The following is an 11,143-nucleotide window of genomic DNA, read 5'->3' on the forward strand; positions in this document are numbered from 1 at the left end:
TGATTTAATAATTTGCATTTATGTCACCATTACTTGTTAATGAATATAACAAATTAATATGACCCCAAAAGTGTCCCCCATGTCTTCAAAAGTGTCTTTTAATATATATAATTTAATAATTTGCATTTATGTCACCATTACTTGTTAATGAATATAACAAATTAATATGAACTCAGAAGTGTCCCCATGTCTTCAAAAGTGTCCTTTAATATTTTTGATTTAATAATTTACATTTATGTCACCATTAATTGTTAATGAATATAACAAATTAATATGACCTCAAAAGTGTCTCCATGTCTTCAAAAGTGTCCTTTATTATTTTTGATTTAATAATTTGCATTTATGTCACCATTACTTGTTAATGAATATAACAAATTAATATGACCGCAAAAGTGTCCCCATGTCTTCAAAAGTGTCCTTTAATATTTTTGATTTAATAATTTGCATTTATGTCACCATTACTTGTTAATGAATATAACAAATTAATATGACCGCAAAAGTGTCCCCATATCTACAAAAGTGTTTTTTAATATTTTTAATTTAATAATTTGCTTTTGTGTCACAATTACTTGTTAATGAATATAACAAATTAATATGACTTCAAAAGTGTCCCCTAATATTTTTAATTTAATAATTTGCATTCATGGTACAATTAGTTATTTTTGAATATAACAAATTAGTACGACTTCAAAAGTGTCCCCATGTCTTCAAAAGTGTCCCTTAATATTTATAATTTAATAATTTGCATTTATGTCACCATTACTTGTTAATGAATATAACAAATTAATATGAACTCAGAAGTGTCTCCATGTCTTCAAAAGTGTCCTTTAATATTTTTGATTTAATAATTTACATTTATGTCACCATTAATTGTTAATGAATATAACAAATTAATATGACCTCAAAAGTGTCTCCATGTCTTCAAAAGTGTCCTTTATTATTTTTGATTTAATAATTTGCATTTATGTCACCATTACTTGTTAATGAATATAACAAATTAATATGACCGCAAAAGTGTCCCCATGTCTTCAAAAGTGTCCTTTAATATTTTTGATTTAATAATTTGCATTTATGTCACCATTGTTAATGAATATAACAAATTAATATGACCGCAAAAGTGTCCCCATATCTACAAAAGTGTTTTTTAATATTTTTAATTTAATAATTTGCTTTTGTGTCACAATTACTTGTTAATGAATATAACAAATTAATATGACTTCAAAAGTGTCCCCTAATATTTTTAATTTAATAATTTGCATTCATGGTACAATTAGTTATTTTTGAATATAACAAATTAATACGACTTCAAAAGTGTCCCCATGTCTTCAAAAGTGTCCTTTAATATTTTTAATTTAATAATTTGCATTCATGGTACAATTAGTTATTTTTGAATATAACAAATTAATACGACTTCAAAAGTGTCCCCATGTCTTCAAAAGTGTCCCTTAATATTTATAATTTAATAATTTGCATTTTTGTCAGCATTACTTGTTAAAGAATATAACAAATTAATATGACCTCAAAAGTGTCCCCATGTCTTCAAAAGTGTTCTTCAATATTTTTGATTTAATAATTTGCATTTATGTCACCATTACTTGTTAATGAATATAACAAATTAATATGACCTCAAAAGTGTCCCCATGTCTTCAAAAGTGTCCTTTAATATTTTTGATTTAATAATTTGCATTTATGTCACCATTAGTTGTTTGTGAATATAACAAATTAATATGACTTCAAAAGTGTCCCCATATCTACAAAAGTGTTTTTTAATATTTTTAATTTAATAATTTGCTTTTGTGTCACAATTACTTGTTAATGAATATAACAAATTAATATGACTTCAAAAGTGTCCCCTAATATTTTTAATTTAATAATTTGCATTCATGGTACAATTAGTTATTTTTGAATATAACAAATTAATACGACTTCAAAAGTGTCCCCATGTCTTCAAAAGTGTCCTTTAATATTTTTAATTTAATAATTTGCATTCATGGTACAATTAGTTATTTTTGAATATAACAAATTAATACGACTTCAAAAGTGTCCCCATGTCTTCAAAAGTGTCCCTTAATATTTATAATTTAATAATTTGCATTTTTGTCAGCATTACTTGTTAAAGAATATAACAAATTAATATGACCTCAAAAGTGTCCCCATGTCTTCAAAAGTGTTCTTCAATATTTTTGATTTAATAATTTGCATTTATGTCACCATTACTTGTTAATGAATATAACAAATTAATATGACCTCAAAAGTGTCCCCATGTCTTCAAAAGTGTCCTTTAATATTTTTAATTTAATAATTTGCATTCATGGCACCATTAGTTGTTTGTGAATATAACAAATTAATATGACTTCAAAAGTGTCCCCATGTCTTCAAAAGTGTCCCTTAATATTTTTGATTTAATAATTTGCATTTATGTCACCATTACTTGTTAATGAATATAACAAATTAATATGACCTCAAAAGTGTCCCCATGTCTTCAAAAGTGTTCTTCAATATTTTTTATTTAATAATTTGCATTTATGTCACCATTACTTGTTAATGAATATAACAAATTAATATGACCTCAAAAGTGTCCCCATGTCTTCAAAAGTGTCCTTTAATATTTTTGATTTAATAATTTGCATTTATGTCACCATTAGTTGTTCGTGAATAGGACAAATTAATATGACTTCAAAAGTGTCCCCCATGTCATTCAAAAGTGTCCTTGAATAGATTTAATTCAATAATTTATATTTATGTCACCATTAGTTGTTTGTTAATAGAATAAATTAATATGACTTCAAAAGTGTCCCTTTGTCTTCAAAAGTGTCCCTGAATAGTTTTAATCTAATAAATTATATTTATGTCACCATTAGTTGTTCGTGAATAGGACAAATTAATATGACTTCAAAAGTGTCCCCATGTCTTCAAAAGTGTCCCTGAATAGTTTTAATCTAATAAATTATATTTATGTCACCATTAGTTGTTCGTGAATAGGACAAATTAATATGACTTCAAAAGTGTCCCCATGTCTTCAAAAGTGTCCTTGAATAGTTTTAATCTAATAAATTATATTTATGTCACCAACAGTTGTTTGTTAATAGAATAAATTAATATGACATCAAAAGTGTCCCTTAATATTCATAATTCAATAATTTTCATTTATGTCACCATTAATTGTTAATGAATATAACAAATTAATATGACCCCAAAAGTGTCCCCCATGTCTTCAAAAGTGTCTTTTAATATATATAATTTAATAATTTGCATTTATGTCACCATTACTTGTTAATGAATATAACAAATTAATATGAACTCAGAAGTGTCCCCATGTCTTCAAAAGTGTCCTTTAATATTTTTGATTTAATAATTTACATTTATGTCACCATTAATTGTTAATGAATATAACAAATTAATATGACCTCAAAAGTGTCTCCATGTCTTCAAAAGTGTCCTTTATTATTTTTGATTTAATAATTTGCATTTATGTCACCATTACTTGTTAATGAATATAACAAATTAATATGACCGCAAAAGTGTCCCCATGTCTTCAAAAGTGTCCTTTAATATTTTTGATTTAATAATTTGCATTTATGTTACCATATCCCTTATAAAAATATAAGGGTTCCTGCATAGTGTACCTGCTCAGCACCAGATAGCTATCGGGAACCTTCCAGATAGGTGTCTTTTTCGCATGCAAATTAGCTATGCGGGAAAGTATCAGGAAGGTTCCCGCTTTATGCGGCAAGGTTCCTGCTTTATGCAGCAAACCATTTTAAAAATGGACTATGCGAGAAAGAATCAGGAAGGTTTCAGCTTTATGCAGCAAATTATTTTGAATAGGGACTATGCGAGAAAGTATCGGGAAGGTTTCAGCTTTATGCAGCAAACCATTTTGATGAAAGGACTATGCGAGAAAGCATCAGGAAGGTTTCAGCTTTATGCAGCAATGAGATTTTATAAAAGGACTATGCAGAAAGTACTGGGAACTTTCTTGTACATTCTGACATCGTCAAAATGCATCCAGCTGTATACTGGGGTTTGGTGAACAACAAATTAACTGCAAGATAAATATATTGCCAAAAAAATATTTTATTGAAAAAGACCAGTCAGTTACTAAATAAAAAAAAAAGGCACTAATTGGTCTCCTGTGTGTTGTTTCCTCTCATGCTGTTGAGGTGAGCTCTTTTCATGGAGCAACACTTCTGGTTCACCAATGTAGTTATGTCCCTATCTGCCATTTTTAGATGACTACAGGCATACTCTACAAATAAAGAGAGAAAACCTAATGGTAAAATTTGAATATGCAAGAATCAATTGTTTTGTAACATGTATCATATACCTGATATTGCATGTGAAAAGGTTTCAAAAATCATTATAATACCAATTTTTTATAGCCAATCTATCTAGATACTTACTAATCAATGCATCTATGGTTATATTTTCCGCCAGTTTAGTTCTGTTCATACCACTCAACTGCTCTGGTAGAAAAAACCCATCTATCATTTTTTTCATAAAAAGTGATGGAGAATCGTTTCTGCATTTAGATGTGACTGTTGATAGCCATAAGCTTTGTACACATAAATTGGTACTCCCCAGCCTCTCAAACCCTAATGGTGGATCGGTCCCTAGGACTACAAATTCCTGAAAGAATCATATAATACAAATTAAAAGTGTTAGTTGTTTTTGTATATTCTAGCTAACAAACCAATCCTTCAAAATTTATTTCAGAATAATTTGTGCGTAGCACAATGTATACGACAGTATAAAATATGGTATGTGTTTTGCACTGGTTGTCATTTAAGATGGTTATACATGTAGTCACTCTATTGTTTAGACACTCAAGATGTCTAACAATTAGGAATACATATGGTGTGTATTATGTATGCCATTCAAATTCTGTGTCACTATCACACCAGATACAAGACTTTAGGCGATATAGCTTCTGAAGGATAAACACACAGAAAACAACCAAAATCTATTAGTAACCATCTTCATCCAAGTAAAGACTAAAAATGTTATATGCTTACATGTGGTGCTGCAGGAATCTGTACACCACGCACTGGTACATAGTGTTTAGGAGTGTGAGAGATGCTTGTAGATGAATATAAAGCTGAAAGAAAAAGAATATGGTATTGAACATATTTTTTTTTATATATTACAATTGCACACATATGAACAATATTTCAATACCTTTACAACAGGGAGCAATAAAGCCGCCAGGGAGATTCAGATCATTAAACTTAGGAGACATGTGCTAAAAACCATGAAATCATTACAAGCACATAAAGAAGCACTTATTTACCTTTTGAAGCCTTCAATTCTTGGTATTTAATTTTTATATGATGATAGTCCATCTCTGTTTTCTGAAGCTTTTCTTGCATGCTTTTCAGTTGTTTGTCTTTTAAAAGGCATTCAGCACACACATCAGAATTTCCAAGTAGAGTTAGGAAAGATGGGCTGGTATTGGTGTGTTCATTGAGAGAACTGAATTGATGGTCAGGAGCGTAATTGTAACATTGGTCAGGATAGGAAATGTAATGTTGGCCAGAAAGTGGTCTGCTGTACTCCTCAAGGGGTGGTGATTTGTCATGTTGGTTGACAGATCTGTCATTGGTTGCAATCAGTTGGTTAGTAGGGCATCTGTGATGTTGGTTGGAAAAGGATCCATCATGCTGATTGTGAGGGTAGTTGTTGTATTGGCTGGGAGGGGGACTGTCATTTAGGTGGGTGGGTGATCTACTGTAATGTTGGTTGGAATGGTAGCTGTTGTGTTGATTGGGAGGGGGGGCTGTCCTGTTGGTAGGTGGGGGATCTACTGTCACATGGGTTTGGAGGGGGTCTATCATGTTGGCGGGTGGGGGATCTACTGTCATGTTGGTTGGAAGAGTACCTGTTGTGTTGGCTGAGGAGAAACCTGCTATGTTGGTTGGAAAGGGAACTGTCTTGTTGGTCTGGATGGGCTTTGTCATACTGGTTGAGAGGGGTCCTGTCACTATGTTTGGGAGGGGACCTGTCATCTTGGTTAGGTGGGGATCTTCTGTTTTGGTCTGATGTTCGTACATCGATAAGATCACCAAGTAGCACCTTTGCCTGGTCTTGTGATGCCTGTTTTTTGGCTTGAGTTGCTCTTTTTTTTTTCTTTAGCTTCTTTCGACTCTGGTGACGAAAAAGGTTTTATCATTACAAACATAGTATTATTCTGTGCTACTGAACTGAGCAAATTAAGCTAAACAAAACAGCATTTTCAATAAACAACATGCACTGTATAAAATGTACCACAAGAAAATCCATAAAACTGTAGTGTACAACTATAGTGTTGTTTTCTTAATTAAGGTAGAGATATATCAAAACTGAAAAAAAAACATCAATAATAAATTTAACATTTAATCAGATGTCGTACCCAGTATATCTGTATGTTGTTACCATACCCAGGATACTCAAGTTTCGAAAATCTTTTTTAGGGAGTGGGCACCTAGCAGAACACCCTCCCACATCTAAAAATTATCTTAATTACAATGTTGGTTCACCATGTGCTCGTTTAGGGAAATATTAAGTCTTTGAGAGAGGAATAATGATCGTAAAGTACAATATTATTATTCCAAAAATGCAATCTTACCTTTTGTTTCTTTTTCTTTAGATGTTTTAGTGCTAACTTTATTTTTGCTAGTTGTCTTAATGTTTTTTCTCTTTTTCCTTGGAGACTCTGAAGGTGCAAGACAAATCAAAAGAAAATCAATTTAATATGTTTTACCATAAAAGCCATAAGCCTTGTCTTGGAATTAAAGTGATATCCAACGTAGATAATATACTAACATTGTAGGAAATTGTTAATATGTATACATTTCTTTTCAGAAGTTCCATTGATTTGAAAGTCGGTAAGTTCTCAAAAGCGTGATTGACAACCAGATCAACACAGTGATTGGACAATGCAACAAAGCTTTCAAAAGGATTTAAGTTTAAATAATTTTGCAACAACTTTTAAAGCTACATTGATGTTTGTACATTTGACTTGACTATGCGCTTCAAAAATGGCTATCGCTGTAGCAGCTGGCAATTAATTTACCTGAAAAAAAATGAGAATTTCGCACTAGTCCATAACGGGCAAGTAATATCAGACTTACTTGTGAAAATGTATAAAAACTGATCATTACCTGCAGTTTCCTCTTCAGAAGATCTGTCTTCTTCATCCACAAAATCAGCACGCTGTTTATTTTTGCGTTGTCTTTTACCAGAGTTTGGTGTTTCATGACTGATTCTAACGATTCTAATTGATGACAATTTTTTTGCCAACTTCACCAGTTCTGATTCACTAGCACCTAATGTTAATGAATATAATTTATATGATTTACTGAAGTGTCTGCTTGCAACAAATATATCAACACAAGCCTCAAAGTTACAAAAGCTGCAGGTACTCAAATAAACACCCAAGTATGTGACAAATAAATCAAATCTAGCATACGGCACTATATATTTTGTATACCAACTTTTTCACTTAGTATAAATGGTAATTAATAGAAATATGAGCTGATTTAACGATTCATGCCTGTTAAAACAACCAGTGCTGATACATTGTGTAATAATAGTTTGAATCACGTTGGTTCTGAACCATGATGAATCCAAGCGGAGAGAAGATATGAAGTTAAAATCAAGCCTTAATTATTATAGATAATTCAAAACTAGCTTGAAAAGTTAAAAATATCTTCAGTCAATAAATAACTTTAAAGGAGCACAGCTAAAATTCAGAGCAAGATCATGTACTCTTGGGTTGGCATATGAAAAAAGAAAATGGGAAAATAATAGTGAAGATGACATAATTTTTCCATGTTATGAAAAAAGTCGAAGAAAACCTTGAACATTTTATTTTGCAATGTCCAAGTTTTAAAATAAAAAGGGACAACTTAATGTGTGAAATAAAAGAAATGTTATTGAAGATGAAAAAACAAATTTATCTGATAAATTATATGATATTTTGCTTGATCTATAACAGCATTTCCTGTACATAATAAATAAATAAATAAATAAATAAATAAATAAATAAATAAATAAATAAATAAATAAATAAATAAATAAATAAATAAATAAATAAATAAATAAATAAATAAATAAATAAATCACTGAACATTAATGACAAAGCAAACAGGATTTACTAAATGTTCTTGTGTACTAAAATTCTCATTGACATCAGTTGTAGTATTAGATTCTCAGTTAAACTGAAATGAATTAAATAAACAACAGAAAAATACATATATAACTTTACACATAGACAATGTTTTTGTTTTTTTACACAACCATGTCTAAGTTGTCTCATTTTAACTATGATGAGATAATTGAGTTGTAGAATTACACAGTTGGGGACATTATTTAGTAAGAATTTGTGGCATTGTTGCATTAAATAATACTCAGAGTATACATAAATAAACCATTACGTAATAAGCCATTACGTTCTATTACATGACGCTTTCGGAAAATTAAACAAATGACAATTTTAGTTCAGTCAATAATAAAATTTCGAAATTAGTTTAGACGTCATTGATTTACCCAGCACTTTTACAATGAAGAAACAGAAATGGTAACAAAAAAACGCACATTTTAATATTCCAATGTTATTTACGATGTAAAAATTATTAGTCTGAGGGAGAACAGTCGAAGGCAAACTCTTTATCACCTCGTTGTCGAATGTGTTCGATCGTACGCAAACTCTCGATTTGACCCAGGAGATTTGACCTACAACAACGTCTGTTGACCTGATAGGTCAAGTCTGTTATTAACCAATCAGAATGATGGGTTGTACCGACGAAATTCTCCGGGAATTCCCGAAGGCATTTCGGTAAGGCAATGAAGAAGCCTCGAAGAAGCGATGTCGAAGTACGATCTGTTGAAATTGATTTTGACGAAAAATGGCATGATGTAGAAACAAATTGTAATTAAAAAATATTGCAAGGTAAACTGGAATTTTAACAGGTCATCGTCGATGGGTATATGTAGTTTTCGCATTGGCAGCAGTCGATATTTACGCTGTATTATATAAATTTGGGTACTGGTATTCGGAAAAGTCAGACGATGTCTAGGCAGTCATAATTTAGAAGGGTTGGGCGCTAAGACGAACTTTATCCCAAAATAAAATTTCCCGAAAGTAGGCTGGGCGCTTAGTTGAGCATAGAGCTAAGTCGGACTAGTACGGTAAAACAGATTACCAAACATATAATCTACAAATAATTATATTGCTATCTAAAAATAAACGAGAAATAATACAGATTGCATAAAACTATTACTATCCACTAATTCAAAACAAAAACAAACGATGTAGATATTATTCAGGCTTTTATCGTTGTACAAAAACTGTAATAACTAAAATCAGAATATAAAAAATCACCTTACCATGCGTTACAAAAACCGCATCGTACTTCTCTTTTCCGTACATTGCCTGGAAGGCATCGCCAAACAGAAGGTCCTCTAAACTGTCTTCATGGTGCAAACAATCCTTCCTGGGTATCACACCAAACTGCTTATCTATCGTCCAAAAAATACATGCAAAGTCTGTTCCCGGACTCTTTATCAATTTCAGCGATTTCTTTACATCTGGGTGATCAGATTCTAGGTTAAAACCCATTATCACAAAATGTACATGTACACCGACATCGTGAAGGAATTCGGAATTGCCGCAAAATGCCGAAAATTCTGACGTCAATGCATCGTTTTCAGTTTGCTACAAGGTTTAACAGCGCGTGTTTACGCCAATGCGTACGTGCCGACAGGTGCCAATGACGTCAGGTTCCGCGTAAATACGCAGGGTTAGAACGTCAAAACTTGGCTCCTACAGGGTGAGTACAAACGTCTGCATTTTCTTCCTATAGCATTAAGGCCATGCTGATTTGGTTTTTAACTTATTGTGAGATTATATGCAACATTTTCGTGAATGTATACAAGAATAACGCACCAATATTTTTGCTGATTTTATCACTAAACTTGGTGCTAAAAAGCTGTACCAAGCAGACGGCTATATATACAGTTCCCGCTTTACAATCCAGTAACTGTACTTCGATGTTACGATTGACAGTTTACGTAACCGTAAAATCTACACATAGTATTGTTATTATTTAACCTATTTTAGCAACAAATAAATATTTCAGATTTGTTTCCAGCTCAAATACATATGACTGTTCAATATAAATATTACTTTTTTATTTTCAGACTGTTGGTACATCAAAATAGAAAATCTAAATCAAAGAGCGCGTACGTCACCGTTTGTGTAGATCTGTGAGACATTTTAGGTGCTTCTGGCCGTGCTAACAAGCAAGTTTTATTTTTTTCGAAAGACAAAAAATCTCGCTTCAGACCAGCCCAGTCAAGGTCTTAGTTAGAAACTGTTATTACGTGAACTATCTATTGATAAAAGACTAGGTAAGTTTAACTACATTTAATACACTAGTATTTTCTAAACAAGTTTATTATCATCCCATTTACAAATATAAGTAGTGCTGCGATGTTTGGTATACAAGTATAGTACTCATTTCACCCAACTTTTTATCGCTTTTCAATCAACCACTTATCGCTTAACTTCCAGCCGCACGGTCTTTTCCGACCGGAAAACGGCCAAATTTTAATCGCCTTTTTACCACTGCTCGCTTATTGAAAACGCCGACCGCTCGCCCAATCCACTGGTCGAAATGGTTGTTTTAATGTTAAATTCTGAAAATACAATTAATATTAACTATTATTAAATTCTGTTATCGTTCAAGAACGTTCTAAATGTAGGATGGAAGTGTGACTGTGGATAAGTTGAGAGAAACCAATAGTTTCATGGTAAAAAATAGTCTGTGAATTTAGCAGTGTTCCACGACATGCTGATGGAGTGGGACTGTGTGTTCCGTTTGTACCCAGGGCCGCTTGCTTCTTTCAATGACGATTATCGAGACAATTACGTGAAAAAGGCATTGCTAACATGTTTTGACAGAGAGCAGAGAAACAATGTTGGTTTATTCCAAAAAATAACGATGCCATAGCCAAGTAGGTAAAATTCGACATTACATTTTCAAAATTAAGTCACGATCATTGGCTGAGCTCGATCAAATGTTTTCGAGTAAAAACGGACTACATACCGCGAAAGTCAGAGCTTACATTGCATAATTATTTTGTTGGGCTTCAGAAAAAAAAA

The 11,143-nt window shown here is 31.8% G+C and overlaps 1 protein-coding gene across 1 annotated transcript; it reads right to left on the reverse strand.

Moving 5' to 3' along the window:
- Positions 1-6,058: 6,058 nt before the first annotated feature.
- Positions 6,059-9,598, reverse strand: LOC144344829 (uncharacterized). The gene is made up of 4 exons (XM_078006645.2): positions 9,367-9,598; positions 7,140-7,304; positions 6,605-6,691; positions 6,059-6,144 (listed from the first exon to the last, which is right to left on the reverse strand). Exons 1-4 carry the CDS (start codon positions 9,596-9,598, stop codon positions 6,059-6,061), a joined length of 570 nt encoding a protein of 189 aa, XP_077862771.2.
- Positions 9,599-11,143: the final 1,545 nt, after the last annotated feature.

Source organism: Saccoglossus kowalevskii, chromosome 14 (genome assembly GCF_978046115.1).
Source record: "Saccoglossus kowalevskii chromosome 14, keSacKowa6.1, whole genome shotgun sequence".
NCBI lineage: Eukaryota > Metazoa > Hemichordata > Enteropneusta > Harrimaniidae > Saccoglossus > Saccoglossus kowalevskii.

What these genes read in the sequence shown, in the direction of transcription:
- LOC144344829 (XM_078006645.2), bottom strand. Translation starts at nt 9,598, where the DNA reads ATGGGTTTTAACCTAGAATCTGATCACCCAGATGTAAAGAAATCGCTG. An exon ending in TTCTGAAGAGGAAACTGCAG is followed by an intron (nt 6,692 to 7,139) that starts GTAATGATCAGT and finishes TTGCACCTTCAG; the next exon opens with AGTCTCCAAGGAAAAAGAGA. An exon ending in TAAAGAAAAAGAAACAAAAG is followed by an intron (nt 6,145 to 6,604) that starts GTAAGATTGCAT and finishes TTTCGTCACCAG; the next exon opens with AGTCGAAAGAAGCTAAAGAA.